At 43.9% G+C, this 20,111-nt stretch overlaps 1 protein-coding gene across 2 annotated transcripts in view; it reads left to right on the top strand.

Moving 5' to 3' along the window:
• slc25a22a (solute carrier family 25 member 22a) overlaps window positions 1-10,673 on the top strand; it is a 30,455-nt gene extending 19,782 nt beyond the window's left edge. For both annotated transcript variants that reach the window (XM_023819716.2, XM_023819715.2), the window contains exons 6-11: window positions 2,289-2,346; window positions 3,081-3,141; window positions 3,573-3,714; window positions 5,877-6,031; window positions 6,416-6,491; window positions 7,102-10,673. In XM_023819716.2, coding sequence (XP_023675484.1) covers window positions 2,289-2,346; window positions 3,081-3,141; window positions 3,573-3,714; window positions 5,877-6,031; window positions 6,416-6,491; window positions 7,102-7,255 — 646 coding nt within the window. In that variant the 3' untranslated portion in view covers window positions 7,256-10,673. The remainder of the gene's footprint in view (window positions 1-2,288; window positions 2,347-3,080; window positions 3,142-3,572; window positions 3,715-5,876; window positions 6,032-6,415; window positions 6,492-7,101) is intronic.
• Window positions 10,674-20,111: the final 9,438 nt, after the last annotated feature.

Below are 20,111 nucleotides of genomic sequence, written 5' to 3'. Positions count from 1 at the left end.
TGTAGTAGGGGCAGACAGCTAGGCTTCTGGGGGAGATTCCTGACAGTTATTCCTGCGTTTTGATGACATATGTGGATGACAGACTGTTTGGGTGCAGCCTGGGCTATGTGGCGGGCTGAGGCGTGTGTGACTCAGGGGTGATCAATCGCGGGGAACCTGCAGTGCTAACGCGAGGCGCTCATGCATTTTATGCACCATCAACAAAAGCTAAAATAAGACAATGCTAACTTATTTTGGGACATGGCCCCATTGGGCTACCTGCTCAAAGATGACTTCGGCTTGGTTGCCCTGGTTACTGTTGCAGAGTTTCGTCTGTGTCGCTTCATTAGTACACCTGGGGCGTGGCTTGCTTAATGAGTCCAGGCCCCAGGCAGACCTGCTGGGAGGTGGCAGGTGGCCAGAACGTTTATTTGTGCGTACATGCAAGTGTGCCTGGGAGGAAGCCATCACAGCTTCATCTTCATATGAATAAAATTCTGATTCAGTGAATATCGTTAAGGTGTCTTTGACAAGTCAAGATGGACAGGTTCAAAAAAATATATATCTGCCTCAAAGCCATAGCGCCTGCCTGTCATCCTTGAGTACAGAATTACCTAGCCCAAGGACATAGATCTGTCGGTCTTCCTGAGTAAATAGATCGGATGTTCCTAAGCATCACTCAAACACCAAAATAAATGGCCAGGAGCTACACATTCAGTTCAATGGCGTTCAGTATGGCATTCCATCCAGGGTGTGCCCTGTTTATTCTGGGGAACACTGCAGCACTGTAGTGAAAAAGTGGCTGAAAGATGGTATGACATGCAGGAAATCTGTGAGGTTTGTGTCGTATTTGTGCAGGACCTTGTGGGTTGAGCCAGACAGATGGGCAGTGGTCAGATCCTGCATCTGGTTTAGGAGACCATAGTTACGTAAGCCGGTGAACCCGGTCTTTGGGGACCCCCAGACAGTTCACGCTTTTGCTCCCTCCCAACTCCCTACCATGGAGCAAAAACGTGAACTGTCTGACAGCGAGCTGGGAGGGAGCAAAAACATGAACTGTCTGGGGGTCCCCGAAGGACCGGGGTGGGAAACACTGACGTAGGCAATAGCAGCAGAGTCCTCTTATCACCCTTACCTTAGCGTAAGAGTGCGCCTTAAACCCCAGGGAGAGCCTGGGTTTAGCTGACAGTAATTACTGGCAGCTGGGTGCTGTTGGAGCAGTGTTGCCCCCCCTGCTGCTCCCTGTATGCCCTGCTTCACTGGCATGGCTCCGTCATCACATTGGATGGATGGATTTTGGAACCGTTCTGGTTTTTAATCTGGAAACATTGTAGTATTAGTATTGCCAGTAGGGATCATATGACCCCAGCTGAATATTAATCTGATGAAAAATCTGACCAGCAGTGAAGACAGCATGTGATTCAGTGTTATAGAAAAAAACACAAAGTATGGAAACTGGAAGGATTAAAGATTATAATGCTGTCGAGCGGCTGCAGCAAACTAAAAGGCTACTGTGCTGTACAAGAAATTAAGGACAAGTTATTTTTTTCTTCACAAGAATAATTGCTGTGTAAAAAATAGTGAGAATAGGCATGATGGGTCACACGTAACACCCATGGTTATTTCTGATTTGCAGAAAGGCTCTCGCTTGATGATAGATGAACTCATTGCTGTGACGGCAGAAACACTGCAGACTGCAAGCCTGCTGTAGGAGACGACAGACGTTAAAGGTGCTATACAGAGTGGTCTTTGATCAAGGCGGACGGACAGTGTGGATGTCCAGTGGATTTCACTGGGGTCTTTGCTGGTACTGAAAGTGGCTCAGATGAGGAGTAGAGTCATTAGCAGAGTCACTGACCTGTGTTGCTAAGAGAGATTTGATCTGGAAGCAGGAGGGTGGCCAGTGACACTGGGCACTGCAGAAATGTCAACCTGCATGCTCGACAGCATGGGAACATGCTGGATTTTGTAGTTTATTTAGTCATGCAGGAAGCAAATACTTTGCAGAATTCAGGAGAGAATCTATAAAAAGCCATCTTCATGTTCAGGGTGTGCTTCTCGGTTAGAAGGAGCAGTATATTTAATTAAATATTAAATTACATTTTACAGTAGTAATATGAGGGATATTTCACACTGTCTGAATGGAACCAGACGTATTATGTCAAAATTAATTGGGAAATTCCACACAGATGCTCGGCGCTTCTTATCTTGGTGCCAACTCCTTTGGGGTCAGAAGCTGGCTCATCTACCATAAATAACATGCTTGAAGTGTATTTATTAAATAATCACTGTCTCCCTTTTCCTCTCAGTCAGAAGCTCACCCTCCTAAAAGAGATGCTGGCTGGATGTGGGGCCGGGACATGTCAGGTAGGGCTGTTCCCTCTCTCTGTGCATGGTACAGATCTGATCTCCCCTCATGAGCCCAGTGTAGGGCTGGCTTCTATATATACACAGCTTACAGCTGATCTTGCTTAATGTAGAGTCAATCTCTCTTAATGTTGGACTGAACTCCTCACTTTTAACAGAATTTAGGGTTTACCTAAGAGAGAGCTGATCTCTCTCTTAACGTAGAAATAATCTCTGCATGTGCACAGTTTAGGGGTGGCTTCATTATATACACAGTGTAAAACTTATCTCTCTTAATGTAGTGCTGATCTCACTTCATTCAACAATGTAGGGCCAGTCTCCATCTTTACACAGTGTAGGGCCGATCTCTCTTCATTTACACTGTATAGGGCAGATCTCTCTTAATGTGCAGCTTGTCTTCCCATGTGCACAATTTAGAGCTTGGTTCTGTTTAACCCAATGCAGAGCTGATCTCTCTTCATTTACAGAATACACAACTGTCCTCTTTATGGATATACATGCAGAGCAGTACACATTGTGGTCATCCTCGAATAACAATTATAGCCTTAATAAAACCTTGCAGAATAATATAGCACTGTTCTGCTGAATATTTGTGTTAAAGCAGTGAAAGAATTTTCTCTGGGTTTGCTCTGCCTTGTGATGTCCTTGTGAATTGTTTGCTTTGGCTGCCAAGTCCAGCGTTGCTTGTTTGTTCTGGATACTTGGTAACGTTGTGTCGCTGTCTGTGGTTAAAGGTCATTGTTACTACTCCTATGGAGATGCTGAAGATTCAGCTGCAAGACGCTGGACGACTCGGTGAGGAATTGAAAAAAATAGGGAATTTTCAAGGACACAAAAGTGTTAGGTTACATAAATGTATAAATGCTGCCCTCGTGTGGTCAACATTATGTATGTTTATTTTTAGTGCCGTTGTCTCATTGCCATTCTGTCGTTCTCTCTTAGACAGGGACACTGTATCTTAGTAACGAAATGTTTATTTGCACATAGATATCTGAGTTTGTTTTTGTCTGTCTTATCCGTTTTTCACCCTTATCTTGTCTGTGTCCCCTCTGGTTTACCCCTAACCCCTGAAGGTCTTTTTTGTGAGTGACTTTGTCTATCCATCTGTTGGCCTGTCTCCATCATTTTCTGTGTCAGACTCATTCACCTGGGGCATTGTGGGCTCTTCAGCCTAATGTGATTACATCATGCTGATGATGTCATACATGTAATGTCGCTCTCCTTAGAGGCCCAGAGGAAGTTAATGCCCGAGGCAGCGGGGAAGTCCGTGGGAGCCAAGTCTCCCACAGCTATGCAGCTGACCCGCGATCTGCTGAGGAGTAAAGGCATCGCAGGACTCTACAAAGGGCTGGGAGCCACACTGCTCAGGTACACTCCACTGTGCAGTACACACACACACATGGGAACATGCGGATCAGCACACACGCTAAGGGAACATGCGGATCAGCACACACACTAGGGGAACATGCGGATCAGCACACACACGGGAACATGCGGATCAGCACACACGCTAAGGGAACATGCGGATCAGCACACACACTAGGGGAACATGCGGATCAGCACACACACGGGAACATGCGGATCAGCACACACATGGGAACATGCGGATCAGCACACACACTAGGGGAACATGCGGATCAGCACACACACTAGGGGAACATGCGGATCAGCACACATACGGGAACATGCGGATCAGCACACACTAGGGGAACATGCGGATCAGCACACACACTAGGGGAACATGCGGATCAGCACACACACTAGGGGAACATGTGGATCAGCACACACTAGGGGAACATGCGGATCAGCGCACACACTAGGGGAACATGCGGATCAGCGCACACACTAGGGGAACATGCGGATCAGCGCACACACTAGGGGAACATGTGGATCAGCACACACTAGGGGAACATGCGGATCAGCACACACACTAGGGGAACATGTGGATCAGCAAACACTAGGGGAACATGCGGATCAGCGCACACACTAGGGGAACATGCGGATCAGCACACACACGGGAACATGCGGATCAGCGCACACACTAGGGGAACATGCAGACCAGCACACATGCTATTCGAACATGCGCTGAGTGCACACACCAGTATGCAATGTGCACACACACTAGTGATACACATAGATTAGCACACACTTACTTGGAGAGTACACAGATCAGTACACACACTAGTGACACATATAGATTAGCAGTCACGCTACTGGAACATGCAGATCCAAACACATGCTAGTGACAGATGTCGTTTAGCGCACCAATGCTAGGGGAACATGCGGATCAGCACATGCAAGTTAAGGAGTCATATAAATCAAAAGGCATGTTAGGCGAGCGTCAAATGTGTATGAACACTCCAGAGGAATGCTCAGATCAATAGCCTCACTTAACGGAAATCCAATACGCTTATTTACTGAAGGGCGAGACACAGATCACCGGGAGGACGTCTCTACTTGCGCTCAGTCGGAGGATTACTTTGTGAACTAGGAAGCATTTCACTTCAGATTAAGTATTAAAAGAGTGTAGTGTAACTAAAATCTATTTCATTTTCCAGTCACCTGTGCATCCATTCATTCGTTTGTGCATAGCTGCCTTTCCAGTGCAGAGTCCTTCTGAACAACAAGAACAACAATAATAATAATAATAATAATAATAATAATAATAATAATAATAATAATAATAATAATAATAAATTAGGAAGAATAGTCATGGAAGGTGGATGGCTGAATTTAAATTTGTATATATTTATTAATATATTTTATTATTATACAGTACTCACAGAATGTCTGGGGATGCTTGCTTAATTCAGTAAAAATATTCCAAATTTATTGGTTTTACAGCAAAAATCATTACTTTATTCCTTTGTTTATAAAAAATATATGTATATCACATTAGAAACAACCAGTAGATTTAAGTAAGACATTAATTTCAAGTAGTAATAAACTGAAATCCAAATTACAGTTCTGGAAGAGCTGTTCTGAGTTAAAAAGTTCATTGACAAGTGGTCTCATTGGGTGCTTTTTAATTAGTAACACCTTTGCAATAACATAAAACACCAAACATTTGTGTTCAGTATCCCTTTGGAACTGAATGAGTCAGTCAAAAAATTATGACGCTTTATAAAAAGAAAATGTCTGTGTGGAAGACATGTGCAGACATCTAAAACATTGCCTTTTATGAAACCAACAAATCTGCAAAATTTGCAAGAGTTAAACAAGCGGCCCAAGACTTTCTGTGAGCTCTGTATATTTTATGCTCAGGTGGCTAAACAGATTAAAAACAGAATTAGAAGGAAAAAAATTGTGCTATAAATAACTGCGTAGCTGCTATAGCAGGTAGAAATGATATTTGTTAAATGCTGAAGTTTGCAGTGTGTGAGCACACTTTGGCCTCAAGAGGGCAGTCCTGGTCTGTTTGGTCATATTTACGTTCAGATGGATCAGGTCATTGGTCAGGGTGAATGTCTGTGATTGGACGGCATCTGGCCGTGTCCGTGTGACAGCCTCCCTCTCCCCCTCTGCCCCAGGGATGTGCCCTTTTCCGTCATCTATTTCCCTCTCTTTGCCAACCTGAATGACCTGGGCAAGCGTGGTGCTGAGGGTCCTGCTCCCTTCTACGTGTCCTTCATCTCAGGCTGCATTGCAGGCAGCACGGCTGCTGTGGCTGTCAACCCTGTGGATGGTGAGTTGGGGGGGGGGGGGGGGGGAATCTGCCCCCCATTGTAGTAACTATGTGTGGCCAACAGGGGGCCCCAAAACCCATAAATGTGTGCAAAAATGGTCATTGAACTGTATGTGAATTGATGTATGTGTTGTCTGTGCATATGCATAGGTGTGTGTACAAGCATTTTTAGCAGCATGAATATGTGTGTTTTACTGTATGTCTGTGTGTGTATGTAATACTCCATGTATATGTTTCATTTATTGAATATTTGTGCTCCTACTGTGCACGTTAATGATTTTGAACTTTGTAAAGTGATAAAGACCAGACTGGTCTGTGTATGTGAATCTGTATTCACTGTTACAGTGAAAAATTGTGTATGAGTGTGATTACTTGCTGTTACAGTAATAAAGACCAGACTGCAGTCTCTAACGCGCGGGAGTGAGGAGGACACGTACTCTGGGGTGACAGACTGCATCAGGTAAACCTACAAGACATATCTACCTTCTCACTAAAACCTTGTGCTCCACAAACAGCACCGACTCTGATGTTAACACACTGCTGTGTGCGGCTGCTAATTATCTCCTATTTTATTGTTTTTCTGCATATTTTCCATAGCACTCTATGTAATAAACACGGCTCTAAAATGTACCTGTTGATTCAGTGTTTGTTTTAATGACCTGGTTTTCTAATCTACCTTTTCATACATAAGTAACTATACAAACTGTATTCAGTGTATACAGTGTTTGGGGACCCCCAGACCAGGTCCAGGTTTTTGCTCCCTGCCAGACATTTTTGCAAGGAGCAAGAATGTGGACTGCCTCGAGGTCCCTGAGGACCGGGTTGGGAAACACGGACATAGGCAGTTACAAGAGAGTTTCCTACAGGGGAGTGAAAATGTGGACTGTTTGGCCGGAAGCAGGGATGGAGCAAAAATGTGGACTGTCTGTTGGTCCCCGAGGACTGGGTTGGGAAACACTGCTGTGAAGTATAAATGATAGACAGAAGGGGGCAGTGTTGCTTTTTAAAAAAAGGATGATAGTAAAGGTGACACAAGCAGACCACCTCATGCACTTTTCTCCACTCCACAGAAAGATCCTTCAACGGGAGGGTCCCACTGCCTTCCTGAAGGGGGCGTATTGCCGAGCCCTCGTCATCGCCCCCCTGTTTGGCATCGCTCAGGTGGTCTACTTCCTGGGTGTAGGGGAGTTCATCCTCAGCTTCCTTCCAAAACGGGGCAATTAACCCCCTCCTCTCCCCCTTCCCATCATGCAATGCACCAGCTGGGGCCCCTACCGCAGTGGAATGGGGGGGGGGGGGGCTTACTTGGGGTCCCAGCACATTGAAGACCAGCTGAGATCTGTGTAATAGTGTATTATTGAATGTTGTGCTTTTTTGGAGCGAGTGTATGTGGGAAATTTGTTTGCCAAGCTGCATTGGGTGGGGGAGACAGGGGTGGCTTCTGATTGGCTAGCGTGCCTGCCAGCCTGTAATGTCACTGTAATGCCCCCACCTCAATCACCTTATTCATCTAATTAATCAATGTGATATTATCAAAACTGCCACGTGATCAAATGCTGCCCCACACAGGCAACCATCTCAGTTTCTGTAAAACACCCAGTTTCTGCAGACGGAAGCGTTAAACCATCGAAGCACTCAGGTCGGTCAGGCTGAAAAACGGCAGCATAACGGTGCATTTCTGTTCACTTTTTGCGGGAATCAGATCATTAAATGCAACAGGTACTTAAACTCAGCAGGCCTATGAACCAGCCATGCAAAGGAATCTGGGCAGAATGCAATCCACGATGCAACCTAGCATGCGCTGTAGGCGGGCGGCTGGCTCGACTTGTAGGAGTCGTCCGCTAGCCTTGCAGAGGACCTTGCTCATTATAGCGTCCCCGAACTCTGGGAAATTTGTTTCCCTCTCGGAAAAAGTATGTTGGGGAGATGGGAACACAAGTGAGACTTTAATGTGGGACGTCTATATGATCGTACTACATGGGCACTGGGTCCAGCGATGAGAAAGCAGGCAGCTTCAGGGTTCAAGTTTTTCTTGTTAGGCTTATTATGTGAGAACCAAACAGGACAAGTTCTAGGAGGCTGCGAACAGAAGAAGCACTGAACCACAGCTTGAGCCGACGGCTTTACTTTTGCAAGAAATCTCCTCAGGAGTCAAGAAATTTGGTAAGGGAGACTTGCAAGTCAGATAGTCTGCCCCCTGGTGGTGGAGATAATCGTTACTTAATTGATTGATGACACCTCCCTTGCTGCTTTACAGGCATGCCAGTACCACCCACACTAAGTAGCTGTGACAGAATCTGCTTTTCTGATTGGATGGATTTTTTTTCCCTTTGTTGCGCCTGTTTAAGTGCAGTTATCAGTAGGCAGACCAGGCAGGTTTAAACCCTTTGAAGGAGCTAACTTATATGTAATGGGACCAGAGCCAGAAATCGACATTGTGAGTTTGTCCGCCTGTCTGGATGTCGGTACATGTAGACCTAGCTGGAGCTAAACGACGCTGCTGGCTTGGGATGTGTCGCATTTTAACGTCACGACTGCATTGTGATCATGAAGTGCAATTTGGCAATATGCTATCATGTCGTGGAGCAGAATCAGCTTGTCTATATATCGATCTCTTGTTTTTCTTAATATCTCTATATATTTGTATGTATCACCTTATTGGGTCTATCTGCGTGTCCACATATAGTGTATATGTGCAGAGATGACACAGATTTTTAGCTGTGTCCTCTTGTTGTTGTTATTTTGAATGTGTAGCTTATTTGCACAGCTACCTCTCCCAGATCCCGACTCGGTACTTGCTGTTGCGCCTTGTAACAGCAGAAATCGATGGGGACAGTGATTCCTTACCACGTACTGTGTAAGAAGGCAGGTGGAACATTAAAAGCAATTCCCTAAATCCCGAAAGAACCCCCCCCCCCCGAGTCTCACCGCTGCCATTGAGGGGGTTAGGGCTGGAGGGTGGGGCTGCCACAGTTTTGGCGATTAGGAGTCGCTACAAGGCTTCCCCAGTAACTCGGGCACTGGAGCCAAATCCTCATGCCAGACACCCATCATGTGACCAGTTTGCAAATCCACACAAATGATAGCCAGTACAATAAGGCGTAGGTTCCGTATATCTAATCATACATGATTAAGTGGCATTTTTGCTTGATTACCTATTTGTATAATGTCTCTTTGGGTGCAATTTCAGATGCATTGAGTATAAGCCATGGGGGGGGGGGGGGGGTGCTGTGTGCAGCTCCAGCACTGTTCCCGTCACCTGACATGTGGGTGTGTCCTTTTTAGACTCCTCCTCCCCAAGAGCATGCTGACCAAACAGGGGAGGTGCTCATGTCAATCATCTAGTATGCAAGGCTAAGTTGGGACCAGTCAGGATTAAGACAGGGAAAACGGCTGAATTTCCCGTGACCTCCCAGTGACCCCAGTTATACTGTTATGGCATTTATGAATATTCCATCTGCAGGCTCATCTCATATTAGCATTGTCAATATCGTTATTGATATTCTTATTAGAGCTCCTTAGATGTTAGGGCATACCCTTTAAGTGTGATGACATGTCGATTTGTTTCCTGCTCTGTGAATGTGAACAGAATATGTGAAGATGTTGTGGTGACCGGCTGTGTTTTCATGTGTTTTTATGCGTGTGTTGGTTTGGTGCCGTACTAATCCGTGCTCCATGTTTAGCTTTGGTGGGGAGGGGTCTTGCAGGGGGTGGGGCACACAAGCCCCACCCACCCATCCCTACCCATCTTTGCCCCACCCCCCAATTTCACTCCCTCTTACGGAGGACCTAAACACCAAAAACACCCCAACAAAAATTCAGAAACAATAGATATTGCTGTAGGAAAAGCACAAGGACAAGTGTGAGAGACGAGCACAGAAGCGTCACTGAAGGTGATCCCCTTTCAGCCTGCAAAACAATCATCCCCATGCAGGGACAGCACACAACAAAGCAGGATATGTAGGGATGAAACAGGCACTAGTTTACAGCTTGTAGTTGTAGATGCTACTTTTACAGAATGTAAAACGGTGACGTTTTTTTGGGTTTACGGAAGTGAAATAGTCATTCAATCCTGGCGCTTTTTCTATAGACTATTTATGTATATATATTCTACATAAATCTCTATGTAATACCTACGTATTTATAAATGATAAGTTAGATGGGAGAATGTATCCAATATTAGGGTAGTATGAATATTGTTGATTAGTTTTGATTAGATGTTGCCCGGGTAACGCTCATCATCCGCTCAATGTTCTGCGTTGAGGGAGCAGCTTATCCGAGACGTCTGGAATACTTTGTACGCAAGACCAAAAGCGGCACACCTAAGCAGTCGTACACTAGACGGGGCTTCAGCTTCCGGTCCCTCTGCTCCCCCTCTACCTTCCTCCAAGAGGAATCGTGCATCGGAGCACTTTAGAAACACAGTGGCCCCTCATGTCTGATGGAGGGAGGGGGGTGTTGCAGAACAGTTATGTGTATGTACGTGAGTTTGTATGTGTGTGTGTGTGTGTATGTGTGAAAGAGAAACGGAAGCACTGCATTGTGATGTCATCGTGACCATGTGATGAATTCAAATGAAACAGACTAACAGTGCTGTTCCTTTGACACAGATTGATGTCCAATTAAATGAAATGATTATGTGTCCCTGCCTGAGTGTCCTCTTATTTCACTCCTAGGATAAATGCGATTCCCCTGGCCTTGAAACTGGCCACCCCAAACCATTAAATGGTTCCCCAGCCTCTCAGGTTCTCACTTCCTGGTATCCTCACCACATGGTGATAAATTACTGTTTCGACCCAGTGCTGCAGCCTGGTCTCCATTAGAACAAGAAGAAGCAGGTGTCCGGTCCCCCCGAATGGTCTCTTAGTGGCTTTTAGTTTTACTGTCCATATAATTACATAGCGGATGTGATTATGGTTCCGTATTTACTTTGAGGTTCATTATTTCAAGATGTATTTAACTGCACGACTTGTTTCGCAGTTAATTCTGACAGTCTTTGCAGAACATTGTTGATGTGATGGATACCTGAGCATATGTCACCTGTTAGGTTCTACTGTGCCACATTTCATGAGCCAGATCTGTCGAAATTTGAACGAAATATGTCTCTGACAAATATTGACATTGAGGCGTCTAACTTAACCAGCCATATGAAGTAGGCAAATCAATCAGCATGGGCTAAGCTGGGGCCCCCGAGTTGTTACAGAAGCATTTATTACAACATTTTATGCTGTAGGTACAGTAGGGTTCCACCCCCCTAAATTTGGCCCAGGTAATCATACCCCCCCCGGGGCCACGAATCCATTTCTAAAATATTACAAAATGGTGAATCAAAAAAGAGCCACACACTCAAGAGGGAATGGAAATTATTTTGTTGAGTTGTAAAGCTTTTAAACTTACATAAGTATTCTGCACAGAGACAACTTTATTGAGGTTAAATGTATCATACTTCTGGGGGCTGACTTTATCATCCAAAACTCCAGAGATAACACGTTTGAAATATTTCTTTTATCAGAACCCAAAGTTATGTCTAGGTTTTAATGTTTTACAGAAGATTCTGCTTGTGCTTGTGGAATGAATCACCAGCTTTCTGTGAGTTATTTTTAAGTCATCGCCTTGCTGTCAATATGACGACTCATCGGCCATTCCTGCCTTTTAAGAATCGGAAATTCTGTGTCGTGGGGCAATTTTTTATGTAACCTGTTTTCAAAGTTTTTCAAGATGCTTCCGAACTCTGTCCATCTTCTTTGTAACTCAATCTCCTATAATGCTTGAGAGATACTGTATATACAATACACTCATGCAAAAAAAATGAAGAACCGGAGGACGTCTTAATGAAATTGTACATGAAGCATCCAGCTTACATGGGCTGCAAGCTTGATAGGCTGCAGTGCTGCAGATCAGGCAATTGGACAGTCCACTGTGAAACAGAACATATTCGCCATTGGCTACAACAGATTATGTACGATGGTGACGTGGCCCTACCTCAAGGCCTCTAGATGTAGCTGGGCTGCATACACAGCCAGATGTGTTCAGCTGAGACGCTCTGTAACTTCACCCCAAGGTCGTTTATCCCCTTTATCTTCACTGCTGCTGTGTCACCCTGCTTCGTTTGTCTGAGAGATCATTATTTACCTCGCTTCAACGCTGCTTTCACATTCCGCTAGCATCTTGTCTTTTCAAACAGCGTGTTTTCAATTTGCAACTGTGTAACATTTCACTTCAGCATGAATGGCTGGAAATGGTTCTAGAAGGAAAAAAAAACAAATGGATCAATTCCAAGGTCATATATTCCCATCATCTTCCTGGGTGTGATTCATTACAGCTCATAGACGTTTTCAGTGACCTCTTTAAAGCTCTTTTAAATCCCATTGTGTAAGAAGTAGCCTACTCAGATTTAACTATGGCAATTATTTTCTTGGAGGAAATGAAAAAAAAAATATGTCAAGGTCATTTTATTGCTTTTTGTGTTGCTGATTTACCATGTTAGAGATACAGGCATCTCTGGGGCTACCTTGATTTCTAGTGAACAAAAACATGCAAAAAGTCCAATTTTACTTTTAAAAGAAACAGACAAGTAGAAATTTATAATTGATGTCATTTTTCGACTTTTCCTCTGCTCTTGCCTGCAGTTTCAAGTAATGCCTCTTTTTGTAGGTTATGCTAAGTGCTTCAGTGAGTGTTGAATATCAAACCACTTTAAAACGGTCCGTGGGCTTAAGATGCAATTTAGTCAAAATCACGTTAAAAGCGGAAAACAATGTTGTAAGAAGGCCTTTGGTTCAAAGGCTGCCACTCTGTTTAAATCCCATTGAAAGAGGAGGCAATAAAATAAAGGGGAATAGATCATATAACAATGCAGCCCGGTAAAGCAATGCTTCACAAATCAGGACGCACGCCAGACACCTTCAAAGGCTGGGGAGTTTTTTCCCAGCAGCTCTCTCTGTCACAAAGAGCATTTGTTACTGAGAATAACACTCAGTCAGATTAAGGAGTAATCCGAAAATTGCGAAATGAGCAACTTGCTTTTGATGAAAGCATTGACTAATCAGCGAGATAATAAACGAAAAAGGAACCATTTCGTTAAAAATTAATTTCTTTGGTCAAATATCTCCGCCCAGATTGGCTATTCATGAAGCTACCATGAAGCACAGTTTAACAATAATCTCTTTCACATCATTTTCTTTCATAACAGAAATGTAGATCCTGTTTCGGCTGTTTGTATTGGAATTTAATGTAAAAGGAATTTAAACCACCTATAGGGGGCATCAGAAGCTTTCCAGTGGTTGCTAATACCTGTGAGACAATACTTTCATAAAAGCATGCCATTGTTATTCATTTATTTATGCTTATTTCGAATCCTTCTAGCCCAGCATATTGCTACGGCAACAATAGTGAAACTGCTGCCTCTGGTGTTTAACGCAATGCTGTTAAAGAGAGATGCACACATATAAGCTGTAGGAAGGGAAGACGAAATGTTCCTGATGGCCATCATCTTCCCTATGCATCCATCCATTTTCCCATTATGCCTTATCTAATGCAGGATTGCTGGGAGCCTGTTATAGGAAATATAAGGTGTAGAAGGGATGGTAATCCATTGCCGGGCACACAAACACACGAAGGAAAATACAGGAAAATCAGCTCAACAAATTAATGGGTTTTTTAACTGTGAAGAGAACATGCAAAATCACATGCACAGAACCAGGCTTTAAATTTCGCCGTAAATCTGTGTATGTGTGCTTATGAGAGTCTTTCTGGGTGCACCCTACCTTACATCGCATGCAACCTGCAACATGCTCTGCATCACCAGGACGCCAAACGGATCAGCAGTTGATATGTCTGTATTTCCTTAAATATTTGCAAAGTGTCGCGATGGGTTGGCGCCCCATCCTGGGTTGTTCCCTGCCTTGTGCCCATGGCTTCCAGGATCGGCGCTGGACCCCTGCGACCCTACATAGGGCAAGCAGGTGTAGAAAATTGATGGATGGATGGATGGATTAGCGAAGTGCTATTTGTACTTAAATTGTGGAAGTGTTTAGGCCCCATATACAACTGCTAGATTTAATTTCTTTAAAGTTTGCAGCATTTGAAATAAATTGCTTTGAAATAGGAGTTAATGTTTGTTTTACATAAAACCAAATCCATACTTTCAAATCAAAAGACCACAAAGTAAATTTAAGTAACATGAATGAAAATAACAAGGCATTCAAAACCATTTGCTGGGGAAACATTTGTTAATGTAAACAAAATTACCTTTAAGGAGCCACATAATTATTTGAGTGGCCTCTTTGTGTGTAGTACCGGTGTTTCAGAAGGAAGTTTTACGATTTTGAAATTACAACCATCTCACTGCATGAGATTGACTTGATCAGAGAGTGAATATCAAGCAAAGGGTTGATGACGAATACGAGGAAGCTTTAAAAGCAGGTCAGGGATAAAGTTATTGAGAAGTAAGAATCGGGACAAGGGCAGAAAAAAATATGAAAGTGTCTGATTATGTGAGCACGGCCCACTGAATCATCTGGAAGTGTAGCGCGTCGCGCAACACAGGCTTCGCCTAGATCAGCTTGTCCAAACTAAGCAGCCTGGCAAGGGGGGGGGGGGACGCCACTGTGAGGCCAGATACAATTCTGAACGAGCTCCGGAGTCCAATGGCTGAGATGCAAGAAAATGTGCATCGGTCAACAGTATCCGGGATGCTAAGAAGGAAGCCTGAATCAGCAGGGAGCGACGATGGAGGATATTGCTAAAATTAGGATTCCTCAGAGTCCATATGGTGTCAGCAACAGAAACACTTGAGTGGATTCTGCAGGGATGTGTCAAGTGTTCCGGTCAGCTGGGACCAAATTGCAACGTTTTGGTCAAAACGCCATGAATTATCTTTGTCGAGCATCCAATGCACCGCATCAGTCCGTGAACACGATCCCTACAGCCAATGCGTGTGGGGGCGTTGGGGTGTATTCTGAGAGTGATTCTCAACAGCAGCGACTCAGGAGATGGGTTAGCGCTGGAGGAAAGCCACACTGACACGGGTACGGGCAAACGCTACAGGAGAACCACGTCTGCACATTCAACTAGACATTCAAAACTGGGGTAAAAACTGCAGCATCCAGCAAAACACTGACCCACGGAGAGTCTTAAGAATAAGGAGGCAGATGCCCTTGAATGGCTTAGTTCTGACTTCATGGATTTTGAGAATAAGTGGAAGAAAACTGCAATCCATAAGCAATCCCTGAGAAGCTTGAGAGAGACTGAGGAATATAAGCAATAAAGTTTAGTCTTCAGAGTTGGTACAAATTTACCCAAAAACACATCCATGTACCAAAGGTGTTTTCATTAAATATGGGGAAGTTAGGTGTTTGGTCCTTAGCCAATCAACATATTTTAATGTAAGAGAACATTAATTTTATTGGGAAATGCTCACATATGCAAAATGTATGTGCATCATATTATTAAATGTGACAAATGCAAACAGGACCCCTGTTATATTTAAGAATCTGAAGATTTATCTTGCAAAGATAAAGATGGTATGATGCAGTGCCAAACCAGATCTGAAGCCTTTCAGAAGATCAGCAGCACGGCCTGCTCTCCTCTGCATGCAGACACGGGGCAACCGGGTTACTGTTGAGATCAGGGTCTTGAATGTAAAGATCACATCATCGCAGATCTGTAGGGCAACAGTTGCCACATAGCTAGTAATGAGGCTACGTTTCTATCCATCCACTTTCTATACCTGCTTGGCCTGTCCTGGACGAAAGAAACATAAGGCAGGGAATAACCCAGGATGGGGCACCAACCCACCGCAGGGCACTCACCCTACACACCCACGGACACTGTCACTTGGTAACACTTAACTTGATAGGATACAAATAATGTTGTAGTACATGCTTTGTACACCTGCTCAGAAAGGTCTGCTGTGATAGACCCCCAGAGGTTTCCTTGGAGTACTTTGGTTTCCCCCCATAGTCCAAAAACAGGCTATGGAGAATTGGAGTTACCAAACTGCCCGTAGGTGTGCATGTGTGAGTTAATAGTGTGTGAGTGTGCACTACAACAGGTTGGCATCCCATCCTGGGATGTTCCTTGCCTTCTGCCCGTCGCTTCCGTGATTGGCTCTGGACCCCCGGTGACGCTGGAGAAGGGGTTACAGAAAATGGATGGATGAAACCCCTCCTACTCAAGAATTTCTACTGTGGGGGCCAAGGTGACATTTTGTCAGGGGGGGCAGAATTTCTAGCACCTCTCCTGATCGCCTTTGGGAAAAAAAAAACAGAGTGCAATCATGTTGCATGAGCTAAAAGTAAATATAGAAACTATGGAAATTAGAAAAAAAACTCATGATGTTGGGCAGAAACGATTGATATCAAGTTTCACCAAAATTGCCAGATGCAGAATGTCAACATTCTGTTCACATGTCAAAAATCAACATTCAAAAATAAACATGACTGTAAATAGAGGTGAGGCAGAATGTTCTGGAGATCACTTCCTCACTCTGTCATCGTCATTTTACAAAAGCAGCAACCACACCTTTGTAAAGATGCAGTAATGCATGTAATAACCCTATAAGTCATTACTGGCGTGTCGAGAATCTCACTCTGATAAGTGTGTCTGATGATTGCTTTACGTCTCTCTAAAGTCCTCTTGCTTTGTGTTTTTTATCTTTTGTGTGTTCAAGTGCTATTCAGTTCATTTAAATAAATCCAAACTAAAGGCATTTAAATGTTTTTGATCTTGCCGTTACTGCCTTTAAAGTGAATTCTAGCCACAAATGCCATGAATCATAGTCAAGTAAACATCAAGAACATGAAAACAAATTCACATTTTTATTGCACGTTTTTTGAATGCAAGAGAAAACGTGCAGGAAATGAGTTTCATATGCTGCTATAAAAGAACCGTTCACATTTTCAATTCAGGTAATTGGCAGTTCCATAAAAACTAACAGTGAACATTATCCATTATCTAAACTTTGTCACCTTTTCATAACACCAGTAATGTGTGGGAAACTAAGGATTAGAATCCAGTAAGGAAAGAAAGGAGAGAGATAACATAAAATATGAATGTGGTTTAATGAGGCCAAACACAGTTTATATGCTGCAGCCTGTCATTCAGATCAGGAAGATACTGACTCTATAGCAAACAAATTGCTCCCAAAATATTTCCAATACAAGTCAAAGCAGAAATGTCTCCTGGTGATGTCAGAGGGTCAAATTTTTCAGAAAACAAATATTAGTCCACACTAAACAGCGAATTTGGAAACAGCAGACAGTACCTAATGATGAACAAATTCTACTCTGAATTTTTGGGGACGTACTGAAGCAGGCACAGAAAAGGAATATTCATTTGGATATCAACTCCACTTGGGGGTTTGAATCCCCCCGCTGCTCTTTGTGGAATTTGCATGTTCCCCCGTGTTTTTCCTCCTGCAGGTCAAAGACAGAAAGACCAACTGGCATCTATATATGTGCTCACAGTGTATGAGGGTTAATGCGTGTGTGGAGGTGCCCAGGCATCCCGACTAGGGTGTAGTCTAGCCTAGAGCACTAAGTCTCCAGGCCGCCGTACGACCATGATCAAGATATGCTATAAGAAGTTACATATCAAGTTCAGTTCCAATATGTAAAAGACTTGCTTGTCGAGGATCCTCAATTTCATCATGGTCATTCCAGCTTCATCAAGAAGCCACAACTTTGGTCAAGCTTTCGCTCTTTTACCCCCAGTCCTTCCATCATTTCTTGTCGCATGTCCAAAAAGAAGTCTTACACAGACCCTGAATCGTCCACTACAGGGCTGATCTCGGAGAAAACGCCTCATTCATGAACCTTTTTACTTTTCACTGCCTTCTGTGCTTCTTCAGGCCTAGTCACTCTTTAGCAGTACCCTGGACATCACTTCCTTCCTTTCTTTCATCTTTTCTTGTCCCCCCCCACCCCATCTATACCTCAAACTGTTAATGCAGCCTAAGCCGACTCAGCCTCTGGCTCTCCTCCTTTATATATTCAGAAATAGAAAAAGATCATTCAAATCGAAAATTCTAGAATCCAGTTGACCTTGAAGAATCTCGGGCTCTAATCCTACTCCTACCCCCATGCTCTCTTCAAACAACTACTGCTGAACTAAAATCCTCTCAGGCTTCAACAAGCCCAGTAACTCTTTACCTCCTCATGCCTCCCTAATCCCTCTTCATCCTTCAGACTCCCCCCTTACAGCCTCTCCTGTCACATCCCAGCGTAAGACGGATGGTGCTCAGGTGACACGCATGTAGACATGAGGGGCACCTTCTCACCTGCTTCCCCGCCCGCTGGATCTCATCCTTTCCATCCCTCTCTCAGCCAATAGGTTGTGACCCTCTCTCGGTCGTTCCACATCCTCGCTTGCCGCGCTGTCCCACATAATTTTCATGCAGGTTCACCACACCTCACCTAATTATCACAGTTCTGGGGTGCTTAGAAATTCAGATTTGCCCCTCGGTGCCCCCATTTCTGCTGTACTTAAATAATTTCTGGTTTCTGTTCATAATGAAGTAACTCCATTCTTTTCCTGTCAGATCAGCTGCACCCAGTTGAAGTCAGTCAACCATAACTGCTTGTCATTTACTTACATCTCTAAACCAAGCTTTAAAATAGCCTGACCTTCCTCTAACCATCACCTGCACAACCATAACAGTGCTCTTGATTCTAAGATCTGCTACTTGCTACTGATACTGAACATACATTTCATCAGAAGGGCTCCTAGTTATTGTCCTGCTTCTGCAGTTTTTCCACATTTTATTCATTCAGCAGATGCTTTTATCCAAAGTGATGTACATTCTTTTTTTGGAAAGGAGGATCAGCCAGTGCTTGGAGCAATTGGGGGTTAGGGGCGTTGCTCAGGAGCCCAATGGTGAAATCACTGCTGACCCTGAGATTTGAACTGCTGACCTTCTGATCATATGCACACACTCCTAACCCGCTGAGCCACACCCCACCCCCAGGACTCTTCCACCCCCTGGCAGTTCAGTAAGGTTAGTCTGGAGGTCATTGTTCCATCCAGGTGTGGCTTTTCCTGCCAGAAATCCGTTGTATCACCACTGTTTGTCCAGCAGGGGGGTGCATTGGCTGGATGCAGAGCACACAGATTTCCCGCCAGCTGGTTTCACACCAACGGCGCTCGATGAAACGGGTCATAAATACTGGTGCTGCTGGAACTGATGCACGTCCTGTCCGACGTGGGCCGAATGGCTGCAAATGGCTAATGGCCACTTACTAACGGCTGTCAGGGCAGGGCGGCGTCGGAGCGGCGAGGCTGTAGTGCAGACGGACAATCCACAGACTAGAAAACTGCAAGGCTGCCAAGTAGAACAGCACCTACTGAGGCAAGACCCAAGAGGTGAACTAAAAATCTGGCTTAGTGTGCTTTTAATTTCTTCTCCTAGTAAATGTTTCTGTAATTTTCTAGCTTCCTGATTTTTTTTAATCCTTGTGTTTTTTCCCTCACAAAAAAAACAATGGGGTAATGATTTTCTTTGGACCTGCATCAACAAAGTTGGATTTCAGGCACATTTTGTCAGATGTACAGTAGCAAAAGATTAAAATGCAATAAGCATCAGATGTATGTACCTTTTTTAAATTCCTCATAACCTTTAACTTGTTCATTGGCTGTAAATAAATTTAGCTGCGTCCGTGTAAAGGGCTCCGATCTTGAACAGCTTCACGGAATATCTAGCTGCATGAATTGATCAAACACATGAAATTGCTCTGCTAAGTTGAATTGAATAAAAGTGTCTGTGACTGAAAGCCAAAAATCGCCATAAAAATCTGGTCAGATGTGTCAAACATCTCAAGGCTAATTTTAAATAAAGTAATTCTTCGGTAATGATCAGCAATGAGAGAAACGACACTTTACTATCCACTATAAGAGGGGATTGCCATCAGTCACTGACTGGTTCAACCCATTTTAGCTTATGCCGTCACAAGCGATCATCTCTCCATTATTAGGATCACAATAACCTTCAACAATGAATACGATTTGTCACTGGGGCAGAAATGCCATAATTAAGAACTATCTAGCTGGGTAATTCACGTACAGAAAGCAGTCTAATTACTAG

Source organism: Paramormyrops kingsleyae, chromosome 11 (genome assembly GCF_048594095.1).
Source record: "Paramormyrops kingsleyae isolate MSU_618 chromosome 11, PKINGS_0.4, whole genome shotgun sequence".
Lineage (NCBI taxonomy): Eukaryota > Metazoa > Chordata > Actinopteri > Osteoglossiformes > Mormyridae > Paramormyrops > Paramormyrops kingsleyae.
The sequence above is the reverse complement of the archived record's forward strand: the minus strand, read 5'-3'. Positions and strand labels throughout refer to the sequence as shown.